This window comes from Tachypleus tridentatus, chromosome 9, assembly GCF_004210375.1.
Source record: "Tachypleus tridentatus isolate NWPU-2018 chromosome 9, ASM421037v1, whole genome shotgun sequence".
In the NCBI taxonomy this organism is placed as follows: Eukaryota; Metazoa; Arthropoda; class Merostomata; order Xiphosura; family Limulidae; genus Tachypleus; species Tachypleus tridentatus.
In genome coordinates this window covers 124,472,714-124,499,711 of record NC_134833.1, presented here as the reverse complement: position 1 = coordinate 124,499,711, position 26,998 = coordinate 124,472,714, and the positions used below count along the sequence as shown (strand labels likewise).

The 26,998-nt window shown below is 34.0% G+C and overlaps 1 protein-coding gene and 2 long non-coding RNA genes across 3 annotated transcripts in view; 1 reads left to right on the top strand and 2 right to left on the bottom strand.

Annotated features, from left to right (window-relative positions):
- The window catches only part of LOC143227479 (uncharacterized), a 42,965-nt gene extending 33,549 nt beyond the window's left edge, over nt 1-9,416 (top strand). The window contains exons 4-5 of the mRNA XM_076458921.1: nt 8,188-8,281; nt 8,455-9,416. Coding sequence (XP_076315036.1) covers nt 8,188-8,281; nt 8,455-8,476 — 116 coding nt within the window. The 3' untranslated portion in view covers nt 8,477-9,416. The remainder of the gene's footprint in view (nt 1-8,187; nt 8,282-8,454) is intronic.
- Nucleotides 9,417-10,889: 1,473 nt separating this feature from the next.
- On the bottom strand, nt 10,890-13,810 carry LOC143227478 (uncharacterized). The gene is made up of 3 exons (XR_013015002.1): nt 13,787-13,810; nt 13,256-13,361; nt 10,890-11,038 (listed from the first exon to the last, which is right to left on the bottom strand). It is a non-coding gene; the product is annotated as an uncharacterized LOC143227478 (long non-coding RNA).
- Nucleotides 13,811-14,590: 780 nt separating this feature from the next.
- Nucleotides 14,591-20,792, bottom strand: LOC143227242 (uncharacterized). Its single transcript, XR_013014957.1, has 4 exons — nt 20,701-20,792; nt 16,221-16,272; nt 15,111-15,215; nt 14,591-14,650 (listed from the first exon to the last, which is right to left on the bottom strand). It is a non-coding gene; the product is annotated as an uncharacterized LOC143227242 (long non-coding RNA).
- Nucleotides 20,793-26,998: the final 6,206 nt, after the last annotated feature.

The following is a 26,998-nucleotide window of genomic DNA, read 5'->3' as shown; positions in this document are numbered from 1 at the left end:
AGTATTTGCGATGAAGAACCCGTATAGTTACGGATACGTTTATTTTTCGCATTTCATAAGCCATAATCTTATTTTTTATTTGTGTGTGTGGGGTAATTCTCCCAGTGTTCCAAGGCCTAAAATATACACCACATGTTATATTATATACGTAAATTCAAATATATACACACACAGTGGTATCTCGGTCCTCGAACGACTCCCTTCTCGAAGAATTCAGTTTTCGAACATATTATTTGAAAAAAAAAAAAATGTCTCGGTTTTCGAACATAAACTCAGTTCTCGAACCAAGCTTGGCGTGGGCCGAAAATGGTTGAAGGGTCGTTCGGGTCATCAGACGGGTTATTTCGGGGGTTCGGGCTAAAACCTGCTGTGAACGTTCTCGTTTTTACTTCTTTCCAAATATTCTGATTAAATAAGCCATCATGGGATCAAAGAAGTATAATAAAAGTGGCAAACCAAAAAAGATAAGTTATTAGAGCTACAATAGAGATGGAAAAAAAATCTCATAGCGAAGTAAAAGAGTGGTGTTCGCGTGTTTAACCTTGCTACACAGTTTGGTATGGTGAAGTCTACAGTCTGCACCATACTGAAAAATAAAGAGTTCATCAAAGGAGCTGATATTGCAAAAGTAGTGACAGTGCTTACGAAACAAAGGTCACAAACAGTGGAAGAGGTAGAAAACTGTTATTGATTTGGGTAAAACAGTTATCTGGTGATAGCATTTGTGAGACCATCATTTGTGAGAGAGCAAAGCAGTTGCATGCTGACCTCCTGAAAAACACCGCTGGAACGAATGCTGATACAAGCGATGCCTTTAGTGCCAGTAGGGGTGGTTTGAAAAAGTTAGGAAGAGAAGTGGCATACACAGTGTGATGAGACATGGGGAAGGTGCCAGGCAGAAACAAACCTTATTAGACAAGTTTTTAGTGAGAAATAGGTCTAGTGAGTCTCAAGCAGGTTGTTGCGGTGCAAAGCGACAGAAAAGAGAAAGAACTCCAGAAGTAGAGTTACCTCACGTTTTTATGGAAGGTGACACCCCTTCCAAACAATAATAACCCTCTTACTCACCACCTTTCACTTATGCCATCAGCTCAAAACTAACTGCTCAAGTTTCGAGTCATTGCTGAAACGTTTGCTTCCGGGAAATTTTTACTGAAAGAGAACGTATTTTTTTAAAAAACACGTGGAGCTTTGGTTCCGAAGCACAATAATAGATTTATCCATGGATGGTGGATCCGGAGGGGACAGGTGCCCCTTTTTTCTTTCCAAAGTAGTAAAGTTTTCTTTTCCAAAGGCAAAAACTATAGCATAAAAAGTATAGTGAAGTTTGTGACAACAGTGTGTAGAGTCTTAAAATACAAGTTGGGTTGAATTTAATAAGGTTTTTACCGGCTCGATTATTTTTTATTGGGATAATTAATAAATTGGACATGAGTTTGTATTTATTGAAAATGGTGAAGCTGGTGGGTTTTAAATTATCGAAATATAGAATTGTTTGTTTATAAGTTTTCTTATGTCGAAAGACTTGGGGTGACTATTTTCCCACAAGTAGCTGAAGAGAGTAAAAGGCATTTGAAACTGAGATACTGTGTGTTCAAGAACTCAACTCCTGCCCCTTAGCTGATTCTCCATAGTTGCTGACTAGTTTGATATCTGCGTTTGGATCATGTCTGATAGATAGAATATCCTCAATGTTTTTGGGAGCTGTTACAACTTGATGGTAATGCAAAAATCTGGTAATGAGTAACATTTTTAGTTTTTTTAAGTTAGATTTTTAAGGTTTTGGTTTTAATTTGTGTATGTATGTGTATATATATATATATAGTCACTGTCAAGCTTTTAAGAGTTTCATCTATTTCAAGGGCTTAACATGTCCTTGTGATTAGGATGCTCCTCTCGCAATCTGGGGGAGGGGTCACAGGTCGGAATTCCATCACAGAAAATGCTGTCCTTTTCTGCCGTAGGCTATCGTTTATAATTCAGGACAACTAACGCAGGTATCTTAGGTATAGTTTTGTTTATAATTTAAGAAAAAAAATATTTGATAAAAAAAATTTTGTAATTATATTATTCAAAACTTCGCCTCTGTTTGGTTTGCCGACTTGATCACAAAGATGAACACTGATAATTAGTTAAGTGAGGATATCACTAGGGGTTCAGATGGGTGTGACTTTTTTACACGCAATTATCCGTTTTTCGAAACGCGCGAAGGACAAACAATCTAGATGTGAACTAAACATTCTACCTCAGGGTATTCAAACATACACGGTACACGACGACTTCTTATATACCTGATGCTAATGTAATAGGCGGTTTTTATTGTTTCAGACTGAACATACACTAGACAGGAGTAGCCTGAGTTCAGTCTGTTACCACACTTACAGAGTCTAATGGGTTATTGTTGTGTTAGAAGAAGTAGGCTAATAAATAACGAAACAAACGGCATTCTTGGCCTTAATGTAACCAAATTTGGTAAGTGTAACCTGTAAGAAAACTATGCTTTCCTTTGTAAATGTGAACAGGGGCTTTGAAGCAATAGAATTGATATGTGTAATAGACGTTGCCATGGTGGCTATTCGTTACACATTGTATTTTCATATTATCGTGTGATTATAGATGTGATAACTGTTTTGGAATTACACGTAACAGTGGCTTACCTTTTCTTCTCAACTTCTCATATCTTGAAGAATCTACATTATCTATGTCAAGGTCTCTTCGTGTGGTTGGATGGTAACAGTAACATCGTCTTGAAGTTAACGACTCCATTAAAGCTACGTGTGGTTAATTGGGCTTTAATTTCAAATTATGTTTTTAATTGGTTACTTCATATCTTGCGGTAATGTTGGAAATATTTATATTTTAAATAACTCGAAACAGCTTTCTCTTTTGGACCAGTTTAATAATGTGATGTTCCCTCATTACAGATGCTATTTCGAAAGCAACATCACGTTTCGACAGTTCGAAACTTGGACATCTGTATCATCAGCGTACAATTATCGTTTCTCATCCCTGAGTTCAAGATCAGTGAAAGTGGTTGAATAAATGCAAACATTTTACTGTTTCGTAACACAGAAACAATCGATATCCAAAAACTTTTTGAAATATTGGATGCATCCCTCAATGATCTTTAAATCTCCCCCGCGAAAGATTTAAGCACTTAACTCAGTTGGTGAGACACTCGCTTTGCTCGAAAGGACTCAAATATATATTTTTAAAACTTTATTACCATGTTAAAAAAAATGTTTCCCAAGTAATAGTTATTTCATGCCCTTGAGACAAGGGCTTGAGGACTAGTACCTTTTGTAAGAGGGAGAAAGAATGTAGTAACTTGATTTGTTAAGATGTGTATTAACAGCAGTAATTAATGGGTCACTAGATAACTAGAGAAGACAAATCTAATAAATAATGTGTTAATCTTATGAATGGGACAGTGACTTGTTATAAAAACATAATGGTTCCTTGAGAAACACGTGTTGAGTCATTTTGAAAGATGTCCTAATTATGTGATTCAGAATCATACTAATTGAAAACATACTTTGTTTCTTTTACATGAAGGCCCTTGTGGACTGTACAATACTAGAAAACGGATTTCAATTCAAATGGTGGGTAGAACACAAAGAGACCTTTGTGTAGCTTTGTGTTTAATTGCAAACAAACAAATCTTACTTGAGGACGGATGTTATTTTCATGAATTAAGGTATTTCTTTCTGTTATTTTTATGCAATATTTCCATCTCGCTGTCTTCAAAGCAGGTCATCTCAGACATTGTTTAAAATTAATGACTTTGATTCTTGTTCTATGGTAATCTAATAAAAGCAAACACGAACAACAGTAATTTATTACAATATTTTTCTCCACAAAAAGAAAATAACAATCGAGTAACCAAACGATCAGGAAAATTTCTAAATATGAAGAGAAGGAGTATTCATAATAATCAAAAGTCAGAGAAATTTCCAAACATGGAGGTGTATGGTAACAACCAAAGAGATTTCCAGAAATGGAGGGAGGAATTATTCAATAATAACTGGAGAAGCGCAGACATTTCCAAACATAGAGGTACGGGGTATTCAGTAATGACAAAACAGCCAGGCGTATTTTCAAGTATAGAAAGAAGAATTATTCAGTTATAACATAACAGACAAGGACATTTCCAAACACGGAGGAAGAGATTATTTAAGAAATAATTTCCTTGATTTACTAAAAATAAAGCAAATGTGAATTAATTCTAAAAAACATAAAGATTCATTATGAATGAGACGATAACTCACAATAAAAAAATATGTTGTCTTGCTATGAAAGAAAAGAAGACTTTTCGGAAGACTCACTAAGAGAGACAATGCCTTATTATAAAACTCATGTTAAAGTATTATAAGAGATGTGTTAATTGTTATCGTCCAATAGCGATATCATGCTCAAGAATTTTTGACGAACAAAACAATTTACTGAAATTTGACAAAAATGCAAAGAAAATTTGAAAACAAGTATGTGTTTGTTTGGAACCTCATGCTAGTGGTGTGAGTCCACAGGCATACCATTGTACCGTTGGGGGGTCGTAACAAGCAAGTAAACAAAATTATTAATTCAAAATAGGCTTCTTCTTAAATTTCTGGTTCTTGCATTGATATGATTAACTATTGTCAGATGTAAAAGATTACGGACTCTTGTTGATTCTGTTGTTGTTATTGTTTTAAATTAAGCATAAAGCTACACAATGAGCTATCTGTGCTCTGCCCACCACTGGTATCGAAACTCGGTTTTAGCGTTTTTAGTCGGCATACATATAGCTGAGCCACTGATGGGGGGTGTTGATTCTACAATCTTCATGAATACCTTGTATTCTGCGTTTAGTTGTGGGAATGCTTTGACGCTTTGAGTCAATCTGATGTTGAAATTACCCAAAGACATTATCCTTCCATCTGAATGGCCTTCTTACAGGTTCCATCCTCTTATAAGACTGTAAATACTAAATGTTCTCACGACCCCGTCCCCTTAGAAATGTTACGTTTCTGAGTGCAATTTCGACAAATCTCATTTTTATGCAAAGCATTAATTACCTATGTTTCTTTTTCCCCACAATTTCAGTTACGTAAACAGAAACAAGTGTTGTTTATTTCAAACTAATGTTTAAACATTTGTTTTTATATTTGTTAGTGAATTTAGCAAAAAATACTTGAATGATATTTGCGCTCGCTGTCCCTAATTTTGAACTCATATATTAGAGGGAAGGCTTTTAGTCAGCCACGACTACTCTTTTACCAACCAAGAGTTGATTTGGCCATAACATTATAATTTCCCCATGGCTGAAAGGCCAAGGTTGTTTGATGACGGGATTCAAATCTTTAGGCCGCAGATTGCGAGTCAAGTGCCCAAACCTTCACACTATTCCAGACTTTGTATAAAGGAAATAAATAATTTTCTCCACCCAGTCCATACCCATTAGTCCCTAATGGTGAAATGGAATTACGTCACGATAACAGCCATAAAGTTAGTAACTGTTTTGTTGCAAGTATAAAACAAAGACATCCATCAAGAGAGACTCTGTTTAATTTTATGTTAACACTAAAACTCTACCGAACTTAAAAGCTCAGCAAAGCTGCGAATAAAAAGAATGTACAGATGCAACTTAGACATCTTCGAACTAACTTCTATCCTAATACGAGAAGTAACGCAATACACTTGCGCAATTACTCCAGATCCATCTGTCGGTAAGTATACGGACTTACAATGCTAAAATCCGAGGTTCAATTCCTCTTAGTGGAAAGAGTGCACATAACTCATTATGTTCCTCTGCACGACAACAACTCCACTATCTTCGTGACTCACGGTAATAATAATACTTCTTCCTACTTAATTATTTTCATTTCGACTCCCACAAAGAGTCGATTGATTAATTCCATCCACGTAGATTTTGTATGTGAATACGGGTTTTGAAAGATTCAACCCATTACAAATAGTTATAAACACAATTTTAAAAATAATCATCACACTCACCACTGGAACCATTCGTCATGCTTGACAAATAGTATTTTGATCAACCAATACACCTCTTTACAAATATATCATATATATCCACAAAGCTATAAACCGTGACTATCTTTACTCATGTAACGTTGATCGTTTCAATATATTTGGTCAATTATCCAACATAATGCAGAGGAATATTAGAGTTTAGCGGTTAAAAACACTAAGAACATCACACCAGATGTGAAGTAACAACACGCCAGAACATAGAATAAGTTTGTTTCAGTCATAGCTCTCTACCACATCAACTTATTCTATGTTTCAGTTATAGCTGTTTAAACGTCTGCTAACTCTGTATTTCAGTCATACCTCTTTAGTATCAGCTTACTGAACGTTTCAGTTATAGCTGTTTCTTACGTCAACTTACTCTATATTTCACTAACAGCTGTTTACCATGTCAGCTTACTCTATGTGTCAGTTACAGCTGTTTACTACGTTAGCTTACTCTATGTTTCAGTTATAGCTGTTTCTCACGTCAACTTACTCTGTTTCAGCTTACTTTGTGTTTCAGTCATAAATGTCTACCACGCCAGCTTACTCTATGTTTTAGTTACAGCTGTTTACTACGTTAGCTTACTCTATGTTTCAGTTATAGCTGTTTCTCACGTCAACTTACTCTGTTTCAGCTTACTTTGTGTTTCAGTCATAAATGTCTACCACGCCAGCTTACTCTATGTTTCAGTTACAGCTGTTTCAGTCATAGCTCTCTACCACATCAACTTACTCTATGTTTCAGTTATAGCTGTTTACTACGTTAGCTTACTCTATGTTTCAGTTATAGCTGTTTCTCACGTCAACTTACTCTATGTTTCAGTTATAGCTGTTTCTCACGTCAACTTACTCTATGTTTCAGTTACAGCTGTTTACTACGTTAGCTTACTCTATGTGTCAGTTATAGCTGTTTCTCACGTCAACTTACTCTATGTTTCAGTTATAGCTGTTTCTCACGTCAACTTACTCTATGTTTCAGTTCAAGGTGTACATAATGACAACAAAACATTCTAAGACACTTGAACTTCCTCCTGATGGCATCAAAACAAACATCCAGTGGCATGTTCTAAGTATTACTTGGTAACATTAATATGCATCCAATGGCATGTTCTGACCGTCTCCATACTGTAGTCACATTACTCACCTATCTGAAGACACTAACATGTACTTTCGACCAAAAGTAATATGGTCATGGCAAGAATTTTATGGTAAAATTATATTCCTTAAGTTATATTCATGTCTTATGGCTAAAACTGTATATTTTTTTTTCTCAGATGTAGTTGTGTTATTTGAGCAAATACAATAACTTTGTCTTCCAGTGTCAAAGCTTTGAGGCTTCCCTAAGCCTATGAAAGGTGACGAAAGTTCTGTTTAGGTGCAACGTTTTAATCACATACCTCATAATTGATTTATTTTGGAATTCATCACAGAAGATGTAAACAACAAAAACTGATTTTAAATGTAATTTTCACCCTTATTTTAATCTTATTAAAGTTCTGATTTGAAGGAATGCGAAAAAAATGCACAAATACGATTTTTAAAGGTCGTTGTGGATTAAATATTTTAGTGCACACTAAATAACACGCAGTGCTCGTAACTACCTGGCAATGGAATATTTCTCTAGCTGCTTTAGAAAAGAATTTCAAGATTAAACTGAGGCTAAATTACAAAGACACTAAATCTAAACGGAAAAACAAGCCAAGCTGAAAGTATAAAAATAACCAAGCCTAAGGCCCGGCATGGCCAAGCGCGTTAAGGCGTGTGCTTCGTAATCCGAGGGTTGCGGGTTCGCGCACGAGTCGCGCCAAATATGCTCGCCCTCCCAGCCGTGGGGGCGTTATAAGGTGACGGTCAATCCCACTTTTCGTTGGTAAAAGAGCAGCCCAAGAGTTGGCGGTGGGTAGTGATGACTAGCTGCCTTCCCTCTAGTCTTACACTGCTAAATTAGGGACGGCTAGCACAGATAGCCCTCGAGTAGCTTTGTGCGAAATTCCAAACAAACAAATAAACAAACAAAATAAACTAAGCCTAAAATACGAAAACCAGTCAAGCTAGAGGTACAAAAGCAAGAGAATCTCAATCACTAGGTGTAAAAAAATGAAAAATAACAAAGTAACATATATTCAAAAATGTAATTTATAGAAAACTTACAATCTTTATTATCTTTACTGCTAGATTATTCAACGTTATCTGAACTGCTACACCTTCGTATACCGGATACAGCGACTTTATCTACCACTAAAGAAATTGATCTACTGCTCGGGATGAGGTTAGTTATGTATTAGTTTTTATGCTCAGTTTTGGAAACAACGGATAACACACAATTTGGCAACTAATTAAAAATTCTATTTTTTGTTTCGTTTGAAAAGTATTTAAACATTTGACTGAATACAAAAGATATGTTGATTTTTCTGATTTTTTGTGTCTGTTTGTTTTGTATAGATGTGGATGGTCTGACAAATGAAGTTGGAACCCCACGTCCCTCAGAGGACATCTTTTTTTTTTTCCATCGCAGTGACCTCTGGTGGGTCTTCAATTATTATCTCATTCTTTCTCTTCCGCTGACTCTTCAACCTCAGGGACATCTGGTCTCTCATTTGGACTCTGTGATCTAACAATGTTGTTGTTGATATTGTTGTATTTAATCTTCTGTTAAATTATTGTAAAAACTAACAAAACATTCCTTAAGAAAATTCAGTGGCTTGTTCGCACCTTTTTCTCCAGTAAAAATTAATCACACACTGCTAGAATGTCATGTTTAATATGGTAAGCTTCATGGGATATCAAGCTGTTGTTGAGACGATTAGCTTAATCTAAAGACACAGCGACCCGAAATATTTCAAAACACTGGTCGTAAATAAAATACAAATCTCCAAAAGAAGTTACTATTTTCAACACAGAATAAACCATATTTCGTCTGTTAGTAAAAATGGCGCTTTATTTTTGATATTTCTTATTCTACTTAGTGTAACAGACCAGGATTCACTGACCGAATCGAATGCAGACATTTTTAACTGAGTGATTAGGTTAATATGAAAATTTAGGTTTCAGTTTTCTTTAAGATACAGACTCGTTTCCTGAAGCCCCCGCCAGAACAGCGATAAGTCTACGGCTTTATAACGTTAATATCAAGGGTTCTATTACTCTTTGTGAGCTCAGTAAATAACCCAATTTAACTATGTTGTAAGAAAACTACACACACTTCCTGAATGAATTTGTAATTGTTTTCCAAATTACACTTAAAATGCAACCTCTTTACGATCGATAGAACTATATACAATTTACCAAAGACACACAGTTAAGCCTAGTATAATTGTAATGCATGTACGATATTTATAAGGGATTTTTAACTCGTTTTGTAGCTCACTATATAATAACCTAAATTAATTTAGCTGTGAATAATACTGAGGAATTTTGAATAGATGAAAATGAGGTCCACAGTGACTACGTCACAGATTATGTTTTCAATTTTATTTTGGTAAAATACACGAAATCAGAAAAAAAAATTGATATAATACAGTTAATTTCACCAACACAAATAAGCAATAATAAAAAACATTTATTCTGTCACAGAAATAAAAAAATGGCATAAAGAAACATTTGTTATCGAAAATACAAAACAAAATTAGGATCGCCATCTGCCGATAAGTAATATACACTTCTGTAATTTCACAGGTAATTTCAAATGGGAACATTTAACACTTAAAAATAGCTCTCTTTACTTGGAGAAAATTTATAAATTTTCAAATAATTTGAATTTTAAAACTGATGTTTCTTGCTTCTAATTTTGAAATATTTATTTTACACAAATCATTCTCAGTTTAGAACAAAACGACGAATAAATACTTACCATAACCAATGGGCTACTCTTTTACTAAATAATAGTAGGATTGATCGTTACATTATAATGCCCCCACCTCTGAAAGGGCGAACATGTTTTGTGTGACAGAGATTAGAACCCGCGACCCTCAGATTAAGAGTTGAATACCTAAACTACCGTATACATTTATACACGTGATATTATTATAAAAAATATCAACAGCTCTAACTTTATTCACTGTCTGAAGTATTTTTCTTTGCGATGTATTTAGATTTAAATTTATTTTGGCAATTAGTTTTTCCGTGTCAGAATTGTTTGGTTATAATTACGTTTAACTTCTTTGGTTCATCAAAAACACTAAACATTTGTCATGCTCCACATTTTGGGGTGAAGTACGATAAGTATCATGTGTTTTCTACTGAGCAGATCTGAGCTTGTTTTTAATACCAATATGTTCTCAAGTATAAAGTCAAGTTTGTCCTTGTAAAATAAAAGAAAGAATTTATTAGAATTAGGGACTTTTCATAATTGTTTAGTTTCTTACACTTACCAGTAATATACAAGTTGATTTTCGAAAATTATATATTTTATTTATGCCATGTTGCTTATAAGACTTTCTTAAGAAAACAAGTTTAAAATAGAAAAGTTAATAATATGGAATATCTTTTATTTAAAGAAAACAGAAAATTAAGCCATAGAAATATTTTTGACAAACTTACTTCAAAGTAGGAAAGTTGAAATAATTTTAGTATTGTTTCCACAAAATTGGTAAGCAGTTGAAAAAAAAAAACATCCAGACAAAATTTTGTAAATGAATTTTCTAATTTTATGAAATAAAGTTGTATATTATCATTATTATTATTGGTTTAATACTGTAGTTGTTTAAAGATGTTCTTCTAAGTGCCTATCTCATGTATCAACCTATATTTTCTATTCTACACAATGAGCTAGTTGCGATCTGCCCACCACAGGTGATGAATTTTTAGTGTTATAAGCCTGCAAAATTATCACTGAACCACTGAAGGCCCTATTCTAGTAGTCAGATACCAGTCAGTGATCATACCTGTAGTTTGGTGTCGGTGTCTGTCCGCAGATTGCTTTCCATCTGCTTCTGTAGGTCTTGTAGCTGCTGCTTTAAGATGTCTAGAGCTTTCTCGTGGCTCTCTGAAGCCTGTTGCATCTGTTTTGCAAAGCCGTTCTTTAATTCTGTTGAAAAAAAAAACAAAGATATTGCAGAACCACTCAACAAATACAGCCATGACAAAAGCCATCTCAATATCAATTTTTGTCTTTTTGCATTTGCCTTTAAACCTCGAACCTAAGCATTAACATCATTTGATGATAGTTAATTTTTAATAAATGTTTCAAAATCTAACCAAGCTGTAACAGACAAACAAAAACCTTTTCCTCTCCAGTGATATAATAAAGATTCTAACCTATACAAATGTAAAACTCAGTACTACTAAGACTTTCATACAAAATTATGTATTTTAGCTGACACACCTAACAGAAATTAATCATTGTTCAGGCCTAACTTCAGGTTTTCTGTGGATCTGGAAAGAATGAGTTACGATGTTACTGGTGCTACCTTAACGAACAGTTACTGACAATAAATATGACTAATGTAAACTGAAGGAATGGTTACTGACAACAAGTATGACTGATGTCAACTGAAAGAATGATTGCTTACAACAACTATGACCAATGTTAACTGAAAGAATGGTTACTGACAACAGATATGAATAATTTCAATTGAAGAAATTGTTACTGACAACAAATATGACTGATTTTAACTGAAAGAATGGCCACTCACAGCACATATGACTGATGTTAACTGAAGGTATAGTTACTGACAACAAATATGATTGATATCAGCTGAAAGAATGGTTAGTAACAACTGGTAGCTCACCCTTCTAAAATACTTCTCATAATTTTGAAATTTAAAATAGACTTTCAACATTTTACCAACAGTCGAAAGTGTCATTAACAATACAAATAATTAATCCTAATATCCAACTTGTCATTATAAGTCATAACTAAAAATGTCAGTGAGTTGCGACTGAAAGATTAGGAAGAGAAAGCAAGAAGAAAGTGAAAACCCTAAGACGTCCGCTGAGAAAAACTTGTAATTATATCTGTGTTAATGAGGTACAATGAATGTACAAATAAAGACAAAAAATACAAAACTGTAAAACAGATGCCAAAATAAATAACAATAAGTTATGTAAATAATATAAATAATAATAAATAATGGCAAATAACGTAAATACTGATCCTTTGAAAAACCATTAGAAAATTTTCCACACACCATAAAAATTAACCAAGAAAAACAAGAAATAAAAACTAAAACTGGAGTAATATCAGAAAACAATATTTAATAATTGGTTTGTTTAGAATTATGTGCAAAGATACATGAGGGCACTCTGTGCTAATTATCCCTTATGTCGCAGCGTAAAGAGAAGGTAGCTATTCATCACCACCCACTGCCAATTCTTTTTATCAACGAGAAGTGAGATTGACTGTGATATTATAATGTCCCCATGGATGAAGGGCAAGCATGTTTGGTGTGAGGGGGATTTGAACCTATGAATTTCACATAACGAGTTAAGTGCCTTAGCCATGCCAGGCCTAATAATTCATCAAACAAAATATGAGAAATATTGGAAACCAATGAATGAATAAAGATTCCACATATAAACATCAAAAACCAATGAATGAAAATAAAGTCAACATAAACACATCAGGAACCTGTGAATGTCAGCAACAGATGAATAAAAGAAACCCCTAAATGGAGATGAAAATAAGAATGAAATAATAGGATCCCATGAATAATAATAAGTACTTATTTATCACAGACATTAAATAAAATTTACTATTCTTGTGAAGTAATTTTAAAATAAAAATAACAGTCAACAACAACAATTAGGCGTTACTGAATAAGAAAGCAAATCTGCCCCCCCAAAATAACCATTTCGGTTCATTTAATAACCACTAGGTGATATTCAGTGAACTTATTACTCTTTATTATGCTGCCGAACTCGCTAATTAATGTTTTATTTCCAAATACTTTTAGAAATCTGAAATGTGTTTCGTTATTTGGATACATGAAATATTCTTTATGTCTTTTAACTTTTGATCTGAAAAGTCTCCATCATGAACATAAATATGTACCAATAAATTAACACAATGACGCATAAAAGTTTCCTACCTGTACTGATATTTCTATTTTTAAAGCGGTGCTTTAGATATGTTAACCTAATATATTCTTCCTTTTCTATTTATAAAGAGAGAGTAGAATTTCAAAGGAAAAACAACATTATGAGATGTAGATCTATAGCATTTCATCCTTTAATTCACAATAACAATGCTTTATGAGTTTAACTGCACATAAGTTTTTCATGTTTGAATATCAACAAAGGTTACCTTCAATTTCACGACTGTGTAGTTCTTTCAAAGATGCAACTTTTTGAATGTTTTCGTTCTGGGCATCTTTAATGGACTGTGCATGGATATTTTTCAAGTCTTCAATCTTCAGGAAAATATGAAATGCAATTTATTTAAACTGCTATCAAGTATTTTTAAGCATAAATAATATATTTTGTTGTTTGTTATTTTAAAACAAGAGATGACGCCACTAAAGTGTTATGGTAACCACCTTCTCTTTTCTAATTTCGCACAAAGCTACACGAGAGTTATCTGCGCTGCTTGTCTCTACTTTAGCACTGTAAGACTGGAGGGAAGACAGCTAGTCTTCACCATCCACCGCCAACTCTTTGGCTACTCTTTTACCAACGAATAATGGGAATGGCATTCACATTATAACGCTCCCACGGCTGACAGGACGAGCGTGTTTGGTGTGACGAGAATTCGAATTCACGACCCTCGGATTACTAGTCGAGAGCCTTAACCACCTGGCCACGCCAGACCTAACCAATTTTTTGAGACTAAGTTTACAACTTTAGACCGCGGTTCTTTCATTAAGTCAACTTGCTTGGAACTAAAACGATAAAACTAAATAAAATCTCAAATATAAATTAAAATCGAGTCATAATTCATAAGTTCTCTTCTTATTTTGTATCATTATTAGAATATGGTCTAAGAAACAGCTCTTATACCAGGCTAATACTTTAACTGGGACAAAGTTCCTTCTATATAAATCTAAGTGTTTGAAAGTAAAGACGAAATTGCGGTATCCAAAGTAAACACTTTTTTTTTGTTCGAACGATTAAATCACATTACGAAAAAAATCAAACCAAATTTCCCAAATATGAATTCAATGCAATTAATTAATAATGATTTGGTTTGTTTTGAATTTTGCGCAAAGCTACACGAGAGCTATCTGTGCTAATCATCCCTAATTTAGCAGTGTAAGACAAGAGGGAAGGCAGCAAGTCACCACCGTCCACCGCCAACTCTTGAGCTACTCTTTTACCAACGAATAGTGACATTAACCGAAACATAATAACGCCCACATGGTTGAAAGAGCGAGCATGTTTGGTGTGACGGGAATTAAAAACGAAGCACATACAGAAGTTACATCTATCAAACCTACTTCATTAACTTAAGCCTAAATAATCAAGCTCACTTCATTCAATTAAGCCTAAATACTTAAACTTGTGTTCTACAAATGTTTTTAGATTAACATCTGTTGTACTCGACCAGTGAAGTATCAGATGAAAATTTAAGAAAACGAATAAGTTTAAGAATTTCATTATGATTGGTAACGAGAAATCAGTAACTCTGAAAGTGTTATTAAACTCACCTCTTTGTCATACTCAGCTCGTAATTTTCTAAATTCTTCCTGGTGGTTAAAGGCCACTAAAATAAATAATAGTTGCTGCTGTTTACACACATTTTACTTCAACCGAAATAAAGTGCCTTAAAGAACCTGTAATTCCATTTACTGTAAGATATTAAGCTTACAAGATTTATAGTAACGAAAACAGAAGAAGCAAATAGATCTATACTAACCACAACTAATTCTTGGATAACTCTTTCACCAACAGATAGTGCAATTGATTGTCTCTTTATATCGAACACACAGTGGAAAGCACAAGCATGTTCGATGATTGAGATTTAAACCATGAGTCAGTGGGCAGAATAGAGACAATCCATTGTATGATCTTTTGTTTCATTTTGTTAGCTCTAACTCTCTAAAATATGCTATAAACTCAAAATTAACGGTTAGGTCTGTTATCCATCTAAATGTTCGTAACAGACATTAGGTTTATCTTATACTGAGAATGACTTTAATGTGACAATTTGGAAGAAAACTTACACGTTTCGGTCTCTTCTTTGTGCGTTGCTGTCAGCTTCGAATTCAGTTCTTGTATTTCCTCCGTACGGTTTCGCCTCAGTTGTTCTAATTGCGTTCCGTAATCTCCTAGATAAAAGAACAGTGTCTTTAATAGCTCTATATTTTCAAATTCTTATCGTTTTGCGATTTTTATAATCTAGTCCAGCATTTCGCACAGTGTAGGGGCGGTTAGAGTAGTGTCAATAGCGTAAGAATGCAAAATGAAGATTTTTTATTATTTATTAATTTATAGAAATAATAAGAAAGAACTACAACAGACAAATTTAATGTACGTGCCTCGTCTCTTAATTCAATCACAAGAGGGTAAGGAAGCACAAGAAACTATATTTATTAAAGCAGATTTGTTTGATTTTGAATTTCGCGCAACGCTACACGAGGGCTTTCTGCGCTAGCCATCCCTAATTTAGCAGTGTAAGACGAGAGAGAAGGCAACTAGTCATCATTACCCACAGCTAAGTCTTGGGCTACTCTTTTACCAACGAATAATGGGATTGACCGTCACATTATAACGCCCCTATGGCTGAAAGGACAAGCATATTTGATATGACGGGGATTTGAACCCGCGACCCTCATATTACGAGTCGAGCGCCCTAACCACCTGTTCATATTACTAGATATACACACAAGTCAAACTCTTATCCTATACATTCCGGAAACTAAATTCAGAATCTGTACACTGTGGCGACTAAAATCAAGGTCTCTGTACTTCGGAATGTAAAATCAGAGTACATTAACTCAGAAAATTAAAAGATCTGAATTTTTAATATCCGGAAAGGTAGAGTATAATCGTATTTGGAACACGTGAATAACATAAATCATGATATAATGGGCGTGAGGTAAGGCATGTCATTGGCGTCTGCAATGGAGGGGTCAAGAAGGGCATTTCCTCCCTGGAACATTAGAAACACAATTCTTTCTTTCTTCATTCAGCATATTTACGTGAGTTTCTATTCAGTTCACAATATCACTATACTGATATTTAGAGTGATAAATTTCTGCGGGCGTCTTTGAAGCGGGTGCTTTACTTTCTTAATAATAACTTCATGCAACGAAAATATTTAACCAACATACTTTGCTGAGCTCTCCATTCCAATAAAGTGCTTGAGTGGGACAACGCATCCAACTGGAAATAAACAACGATTAACAATTAACAAACATGTAAATTATAAATAATTAAGAAATTATTACAAAAATAATTACACATGTTAAATAATGTCCCACGAATTCAAAGTGTAGAATTCACGGTATCTAATCTTTTCCTTTTTTATGGGGAAAGTAATTTCTCGAATAGAACAGGTGAGAAATTTTATTATGCTTTAAGCTAAGTTTTCTAAAATAAAAAACGAATAAACACTTAAATAATGGAAATTATTATTGTTGAATTATATTGCTAGTTTTGTTGCAACTCTTATCTACATCAAATAAAAATGTTACTGCTGGCTACATTCAACGAAACGACGGTTAAGTAACCAGTGTAGAGTTAACAAATAACTTTGACAGTGCTGTTGTTCGTTAGGTGTCAAGATTTACACCACATTATATATACCATATATCATATTCACATGATGCGATATACAGTTTCAGGTGTGTATAAGTGCATAGTTTTGCTACTTAATTTAAAAGTATTCCCTTTAATATTCCTCTTCCAACAGGTGAAGGGTTTATCTACATGCTTTCTTACATACCTCAATCAGTTTATTTGTCGTTTAATTCACAAAATAATTTATGTAGATGTGTATTGGTATAATATTTGTAATATATTATCTTTCTATAAGCCTTATCGTGATACTTTTTAAGTTATGAGCAAAAAACTACTCGGGACGCAAGGGATACGAACACTTTCTGTCGTAACTGGAGTTATGAAAGAGAATAAAATTTATATAATACGTTCAAAAATCTTTACAGTAAAGGTAATCAGTTTCTAAATGCTGGTAACTTTACACGTGGTTTGGGGTTCACCACGTTAATATTTGGTAACACACACATGCGAGTGAGACGGCATTACGAGAAGTTACTGAAAATCTTTCCCACCACTGAGAGTCTATTTTAACACCGTATTCACTATATGGGAGGAGAGTTGTATATTATCTTGTTGGAAATTGTATAGTCCCCCCATCCCCCTGGAATAACAGTAGTTATAATCCTTGACTTATTAAATTTGATCACGTTGTTCAACAAGATACGGAAAATGGAAAGCCAACTTCAAAGAAAATTTAAAATTTTATCCTCGCCATAATGGCTCATAAAATGTCTTTAAGTTGGTTGTTGTTGTTTTGGAACAGCCATTTTTTCTTTCTTATTTTTGTCTTTATTTCTAGGATCATTAAATAAAATATGTCAAATGATTGACGTAAGATTATCAGAATCTCAATAACAATATTCTGCAAAGACAAAATTCATATAATAGTTTTAATTCTCAGTGTAAAAATTTGAAGCTCTTACTTATTTCACCAACCAGTTAAACATGCAAATCTCTTGTGCTGAGATACAAACGTTAACACTTTTACACTTAAAATGTATTTTTGATAGGTATCTATCTCCTATCACACAAAGCTATCTCAATTACTCTTTGCACTCTAAGCTTTGCTGAAAAATATTTTTGTAATTAGTGCATCAGTCTTTATACCCTATCAACTTTATGCTTTTTCTAAACATGTGCATATCATGTGACTGTTCTCCACCAGTAGTGGCACATCTGTCTCCCTCTACTATTCCTTCTTACTCCTCACTTTCAAGAATTGACCTGTTCTAAGTGAAGAACACCAGCCATGAGGAGGGTGGATGTGAATTACCAATGGGAAATTATATTTTGATGTCAAAAATAACTTCTGATGTGGTATTATCTTCACTCTATAAAGGTAAAAGGGTCAGTTAAGAAGCACAGCAGAATAACTAACTATCCAGAATGAACAGATGTACTCTGAGATGAATAAAGCCCATAAATGGGGTACTTCTGGAACAGGTATGTTCTTTACACAGGAAGGTGGGAATGAAAGTAGAATGTGTGAAAAATGGAACAACAGGTTCAAGCATTAGTCATGTATAAATAAATGTAAGTGCAATGAACTATATACTTTCTCACCCTCAACAGTACAGATTCTATAACTCATTTGTAACCACAAGATTGTGGATAAGGCATGTAGACCAATATACACACACACACACACACCAACAATCAACTGTAAGTAGAATACCATCATTGTTTGTTCTCTTGTCTTCCTGAGAGACAATCAGTCACACTATGATGGTGTTACAGAACAGTTGCCATCTCTATTTTTTCATTTTGGGGATTTTAACAGACACTCCCTGTGGAGTAGTACTAATATATACATGAGGGATTGTTCCATTGAAAATATGTTCTCAGATCACAACCTATCTCTCTTCATTAGTGGTTCTTTTCCCTATTTCCATGCACCTAGTCAGTTTTTTACTGCTGTGGATCTACGTATCTATCTGTTCCCCTTCACTTTTCTTGGAGAGATGACAATGGTAAGTGGTACAGTGAAACTACCCATTGTTTTAAGAGAGAATGGCTGTGGTCAGTGCCCTCTTACTTAAGTGCCATGGTGGAAGTTGGACCAGATTGACTGACTTTTTTTTACCACTCTTTTGGAACTTGGTCCTGCAGTCCTCAGTCTTCCATCTGTTAACAACTGCATGGAGGCAGTAAGTAATTGCATAATTCAAACAGCTGCCAGTATGCCAACTGTATAACATTTCAAAAAGTTATTTTCTCATTCTTTAGTAAGAAGAGATATCATCCAATTTTCACAACATCAGTAATTGTAAAAAACATTACAATGTATCTAAGAATGGTTTTGTAATAGTACTGACATCATTGTTGTTTAATGAAAGGAGAGATCAAAAGAAATCTGTATGTATGTCATATCGAAAGAAATAATAGTGTCTGTAACTATTTGTTAACAACAGCTTAGCATTCTTATGTTAGTTCCTGTTAAACTATGTTGAAGCATACTAAATAACCCTATCCATCTGTTAACAGGATTAAAATTATATATTTCTATATCAGTTCCTGTTGAACAAGTCAGAAATTGTGTTATCATCAAGATTAAAAGTGATGTAACATTAACAGTTGCCTGTTGAAAAGTCTAGGAATATGTTAAACAGTTTCTTTCAAGGTTAAACATTGGTTCATGTTATACAATCTTGGAGTTAAACAGCTGATACCAAAACTAAACGTTAGTTATTTTCAACAAAATTCATACATAGTAAACAGCTGGTTCAAAACCTAAACAAACATGAGACACACAGTTGCCACCACTTCTAAGCATTGCTTCCTGTTGAACACAAGTAACACATATTAAAAGCTGTTACCAAGATTTGTTAATTTCTTCTATACTCTCTGTGTTGAATTTCTTTAAACAGAGAGTGAGATCGTCATTGAATGATTTGTAAAAGATGATCTCATTTTGTTTTTTCTCAGTCTCTTAAATATACAGATCTTTTTTAGACATCATTACTGGCATTTCCAGATCTACATTTGGTGCTGACGTACATTACAAATGCACTGAGAGCTCTTTCTATTTACATTTTAATTATTTCTATCTTTCTTGGTACAAACACTACCTTTAAGGGTCAATTCCTACATTTGATTTGTACAAACACTACCTTTCAGGGTCAATTCCTACATTTGAGATGTCTATACTCTGACATTACAAACGACATTACTCGTTATTTCTACACATCAGAATTATCCCAACAACACCAATAAAAAGGCTAAACTTGCCACATTCTTCATTGCAAGTTTATTTAAATTTATAAGATTTAAATTGGAAAACGGTCAGCAAAGTATAGTGATGTGTTTTTAAACTATTTTGATACACCAATTGCTTCCACAAATTCCAAATAAACTTTATCATAAACCTAATTTTGTTGGTGAACAATGAAATATTAGATATAACTGCATGTGTGTGAAAGTCAGCACCTGTGTGTGTAATCTTATAGAAGAAAGTACATTTGTTTTTATTCATGACATTTACTTTTCTCATAACGTTTTCAAATGCATTTGGGAACACAAACTCATCCACATTAGAAAAAGCCTCGAATTAAGACAAATAATATTTACGTTTTGAAATTTCTCTGATCATCTTTTCAGGTGAAATTAAGAGCATGGTCATTTCTATACACAATTAGAAAAAAATCGTTTCCATAAATCTAAAATGCAGAGATTATATAATTAATCTGAGAGTTACCAATGGGGGTTCATCAAATCCGTTAGTTGCAAAAAGTTGGGTACACTGTAAACCAAACATCTGAGTAAACTGAGGGTTCAGTACATTATAAACAAAAATTTAGAGTATAAAGAGGGTTGACTACACTTTACTAAGATAATTCTGAATAATTACTTTACACAACTGTCTTACAATAGAAACTTTTCCAATAGGAACTGTGTTTGACCATCAGACATTATTTGACTGTAACAATATTGTGATGTATCAACCTCTCGATATTAAGATCATTGTTTTATTCTAGTTAGAGATCATCCATTATTGTTAGAGTCTAACATATAAAATTAATAACTAGTACTCACATTCTGTACAGATCCCGGCCTAGCATAATTGTAAAATCCCTCTACGGGCCAAGTCTCATCCACCTTTGCTTTTGAAGCTCGGTGCTTGTTTCTGAATAAAGAAATCACATCAGACCAAAAATTTATTATCTAAGGTTTTTAACATCGTGTTTGTCTAAAAATTCTTCATATACTATTTAGTTACTACTTTATTTAATATAGATTGAGAACTTTCTCGGTTTACTCAGGATAGGTTGGTGTGGGGGGGGGGGAGAAAATTTGACAATACACTTTCGTATACTCAGACAAATTGCATAGCTTAATATCAGTTCACTAAGGTCTTTTTAAGATTGTTTCTAATATAAAGCTGTAATTCTCTCTCTTGAATTGTCTCCCAGTAGCACAGTGGCATGTCTTGGAATTCATAGCACGAGAAACCGGATTTTCGATTGCCGTAATGACCATGGTGAGCTTTATGCCTAATTCCAAAACAAACAGTCTTGAACTGAAAGTGTCCATTCTGTGTGCTGTATTTTTGTGTGTATTTAACATTGTTAAAATGTCTATTAGAATAAAAACAAGTATGTCATCATATACTGTATAAACATTTCAGAATTATTTAACTTACTGTTGATAACTTAGCAGAAATGAACATTTTTATAAACTACCTGAAGTAGCACAGCCTCACCATTCGAATATTAAAATTAGTCAAGGTATTATATCATTCAGGTTTCGTCATTCTTCGTATGTTAGTAACAGCTGATTTAGATATGTTATATATATATTGCTTATGCAGTATGCGATTGTTATTTAGGTTGAATGCAAACTTCAGAAGATACTTTCGAAGATTTTTTTGTAAATAGAAACTGTTTTCTTATATATTTAATCATCCTTCCTCACTTTTTTGTATTACAATGGATTGTCAGGTTCATGGGACTGAATACTCTGTAGTTGGTGATGAATTTGAACAATAAATGGACATAACAAAATTCAATCATTTTAAGAATAATATATTCCAAACAAGTCAAATGAATGTAAACCCACACATATGACCAAAACTTGGTTCAATGTTGTGTATCACAATTGTTTATAAAGCTTCAAATAATACTCATTTCCTCTGAAGCATTCGTGCACGCTCGTTTAATAACTTCAGAATCCAACTGACAAGGCCTAACATGCACAGATGATTACGGTGCATGACTTGCAGTCTGACAGTTGCGAGTTCAAATCACCATCCTACCAAACATGCTTGTCCTTTCAGCTGTAGAGAGCATCATAAAGTCGTGGTCAATCCTACTAAGCATTGGATAAAATAATAGACCGAGAACTTAGAAACTGAAATAAGACTTCTTTTGTTCACTTGGAATTCGTCAAACCACTGTAATGTCAAAAATATGTTGTTTCAAAAGTAATCATTTATAAAATTATGTTAACTAAACAACACAATAGTTGTGCTTGTACTCAACAGTAAAGCCAATATACCATCAGGGGAAGTTGTCATTCAATAGTATTCTTCAACTCACCAAACACGTTAAGGGCTTGACTGTCACTCTTATAACAAGCCCATACCTTAAAGTGTAAAAATAATCTGTGGCTTCAATGTAGCATTGTTTCTAGAAGGTTCCTAGGTTAATTTATGAATAAAAGTATCTTTAACAGTTTTCAAAAAACGTATCTCCCTAACGGATTAATTCTAGTCTCTCCCGATCTACATGCCTGAAATTAAATCACCCATAATTATGATTTCATTAACTCTTTCAGCAGGGGTTCGATCACGGAGATTGACCTTATAACCATTTCGTTCTGCTTATAGTGTTCATGCTATAATTTTTTATTTATTATGTATATGTTCACGAAAGTTTGCACATTAACAGTAAATATTACAAGACTTACGTACTCAAAAGTTTTACTATTCTTAAGTGTTTTCCTATAGCAAAGCCACATCGGGCTATCCGCTAAGTCTACCGAGAGGAATCGAATCCCTGGTTTTAGCGTTATAACTCCGTACACTTGCCGCTGTACCAATGGGAGACTTATAAAATTGACCTTCACAAAATGTTCGGTCTTGGCTGTGTTTTAGTAGATCAACATTTTTATTACTGTTTACAAATAAGTTCTTAAACTGTTGTTTTTTAAACATAGAACAGTAAATAAAAAGGGTGTGAGGCTAGTTTAGAAAAGTCAGCATTAATTAAGACAAGAAAGAAGCCCAGAAAGAGGTAACCCGTATCGAAATGGAAAGTAAACATCTCGAGGCTGAACAGAACTATATGAAAGCCAGAAAATAAAATAGGGCAAAAGAAATAAAGTTTAAGACTCAACTTCAGTTGACAAAGGCAAAATGAAAACTCTGAATTTAGTCGGCATATTAAGATACCACAATTTCATGAAAATTAAGCTGATAAATATTTAGAACATTTGGAGAAAGTTGCTTAAATCATGGACTAGCCTAGCGATAAATGGCCATTATTGCTGCAGTGTTTTCACTGGTAAAACAGACAGCCAGATGTGGCTTTGCTATAAGAAAGCACACACACACACAAGGAGCTTATGCTGCTCTTTTTCTGGAAGATTGCACAGATTATGATAATACTAAAGCAGTTATCCTCTAAGTATATGACCTAGTTCCAGAATCTTATCGCCAAAAGTTTCGAGGTTACTTCAATCTTGATGGTCAAACACATATGCAATTCGCCCATGAAAAAGAGGTTTATTTTGATAAGTGTTGTAATTCTATGCATATTGACACTAGTTTTGATAAATTAAGTTAATTATGCATAATTTAGAAATTTAAATGCTGTACAAGTTACGATGTCAAAACTTATTTCCACAAAAATAAAGTTAATGACATTACATGAAAGCGGCTGCTCTTTCCAATGAGTAAACTTTAACTCATGAAACCACTTTTCATAAAAAGAAAGTTCTGCCAGCTAAGCAGAAACCTGTACTCCTAAAGTTGAGGATACTATTAAAATGCAGTTCCTGTAGTACGAAATCTTCTAGCAGATTGGACAAAAACTTAAGGCCTAACGTAGTTAGGGAGGAATTCAAACTTTTTGTGGCTGTTGGTTCTGTAATTTCATAAACGACACTGCTAATCTCCTACCCGTACGTATTTTACGTGGTACTAGAGCGACTCAACTACAATTGTTAGAGAGCATATTAACTTTAGGTTCGAGTCCTGCCATTGCTGGTCTATCGTCACTCAGGATATTGAAGGTAGCTTTGATAATGTTCCTCTTCATAACATTTATTTAACATCAGACCTAGTTTCGAGTTGTGGGTGTAGTGAGACCTACTATGCCAATTAATAGTATGTCATTATTGTTTGGAAACGATTTGGCCAGGGGAAAATTTGTTAACAAACCCAAGATGGTTAGTGAGCCTGTTCCAACTTTTGAAAAACACCTAGATCGTATGATTATTAATTATGTTATGACAATAAGATAACATTTGTGTCTGAGCACATTCACGTGCTGTGTAAATTTAGTCTCATACGGTTGTTTGTATTAACTGTCGAGATATTTGAAACTGTACAATGTTTTAACAGTGCATTGTATTTAATGTGTGTATATATATATATATATATACATATATCAGCAAAAATTGTCTGACGTCAATTTTAAAATGTCTTAGGAATGAGGTACAACTGATTTATCGTTGTACGTTTACTTTAATGCCTACGCTTGTTTCACCAGTTTTCTTTTTGCTCGTGACGTATAATTTAATAGACTGTAACAAATTCTCACTAAATTTCTTTGTCCTTTATTATGATAAATAGAAACCCAAATGGATTTAATCCCCTTGCTGTTGTCTAGCTCATATTTTGCATATTATGTCATTCCTCTGCCTCTTTTGTACTATATTCCTATTAAATAGCCTGTAATCCTATATTTCAAAGATTTTGTGTCATCAAAACCATACATGTTTAACCATTTCTCAGTTGTCTCATTATGTCAAATTTTCCTCCATGCACTGCTATAGTAATTATTTCACTTTTTATACGTCCACCATTATGGCTACTTCTACAGAGATGCCAACCATTACGATTTGAGCGTAATCATTACGATTTTGGTGTATACATTACAACTATACTCTCATACAAACAAATATTACGACTTGTTGCAACTCCCAAATTATTATATATTATATAGACCTATATAAAAAAGTGATAAATTGTTCCGACAGGGCTTGAAAGGGGTGAAAAGAAAATTTCTAGTGAGATACAAATAAATTTTGACAATAAATAAAAGACATAGTCCAAATGGCTAATTGCGATAATCATGTTTGTGCTAGAAATAATAAAAAAATATTTGTATGTCCGACGTCTACCAATAGTTTGAGAGCGGTGCTTCTTCATACTGGAAACGTGGAGGAATCCATAGTTACGTCATCAGTGCTTGTCAGCCAATCAGCGCTCGCGTAGATGAGTATTTCTCGTTTGTTGTTATAACTCCCAAGCATCCAGAGACATTCTCATGAAAGCAAAGGCTGCAACAGCTTCAAAACTATTACAATAAGTGTCATAAAAATGATATAAACTAGTCCTTAAAGAGAGGCTTTTCTGCTTACTGTTTGTGCATGTTAAATGTTGTTTTACCAGTGATGTCGAGAAAACCCACTTGTAGAAATATATATGCAAAAACGGCTCGTTTGGGTTGAGAAATAATTTACATAGAAGAGCGAACAACGTTTCGACATTCTTCGGTCATCGTCAGGTTCGCTCTTCTATGTAAAATATTTTCTCAACCCAAACGAGCCATTTTTGCAAATATATTGTTTTACCAGTGTTTGTTACTCTGAACTAAATAAAATACATAATTTCAAAAGAATTTTTTAATTTATTTACTAAATACAAAAAAAAAAACACAGTCACAAATGAGCAATCTATAGCAACAATAAATAATAACAGTTATAATAATAATATAATAATAAACAGCTTAGAAACATTGGTCAGGCCTCGTGGCTACAAATGATAAAGGGCTCTGTCTACAATCATTACGCTAAGTCATTTGAAATAGTTGGTATCTCTGCTCTATTCTCATTTCTAATGCGAAACGTTTCTCTGCCTCAATTTCTTTTGCACTTAGTTTAACTTAGCACTGACCCTGTCTCGTACACTTGCACCGCAAAAACTTTATCTCTGCTAACCCCTTTATATCGCCTGTTCTGCCAGTTATATCCTTCACCTGTTTCCCTAGGTGCCAAAATCTGATTCTTTTCTTCTTATTTACCCACGTCTTGTCAAGGAACCACCTATAACTATAGCCTCCTCAAGTTTATCATCCACTTCATTTTCTATATTTTTTGTTTTCCTTACCTCCAAATGTCGACCTGACATGACCAGGTAGTTTGGGCACTTGACTCGTTATCTGAGGGTCACGGGTTCGAATCCGGTCACACCAAACATGTTCGCCCTTTCATTCGTCGGTGTGTTATAATGTGACGATTAATCTCACTATTGGTTGGTAAAAGAGTAGCCCAAGAGTTGACGTTGGATGTTAATGACTGGCTGCTATCCCTCTTGTCTAACGCTGCAAAATTGGAGACGGCTAGCGCAGATAACCCTCATGTAACTTTCAGCGAAATTCAAAACAAACCAAACTCTCCAAATACAAGTAATCGTGGTCTGCTGAAGTTCAAATTTCTTGCTCAATAGAAGAGACTCATTACAATTAAATTTATTACTTTTAGTTCTAATAATGAATCATTAAAATACAATAGTTTGAATAAACTAGTTTAAAGATCACGATAAGTTATCACGTTTAATGATTTACCAGCGGTGCACCCCGCTAGTACAGCGGTATGTCTACGGATTTACAACGCTAAAATCAGGGGTTCAATTGCCCGCGGTGGACTCAGCAGATAGTTCAATGTTCAACACACACACCTTTACCAGCGAGTTGGAATATACCTAAGCCTAAAGCACGGTTGCTGCTGCAGCCTCTGTTTGTCAACTCTTCTGCATAAACACATTTTCTGGGACTTTGAGAAAAATATTATTTTTTTATCTACTGGGAATATTGCGCTGTTATACACGATAACTTGTATAACTTTCTCTCCTTCTAGGGCATTCGCCTCTGGCAAAAAAAAAAACTTTCAGAGAAGTTGTACGATACATTAACCCTTATTTTTTGACTGTTAAGAAAGTTGGAAAGTCATTACTGAGATTAAAGTTATCATATTAAATTAGAGCCAATTCTAAACATTAATTGGAAAAGATATTTTAAACAATGAGATACGGTGCTTAAAAGTACAACCTACTTTACTCTCTTTCCAAATCTGAAGATATTGATAAATTTTCTGCCGAAATTCCCTG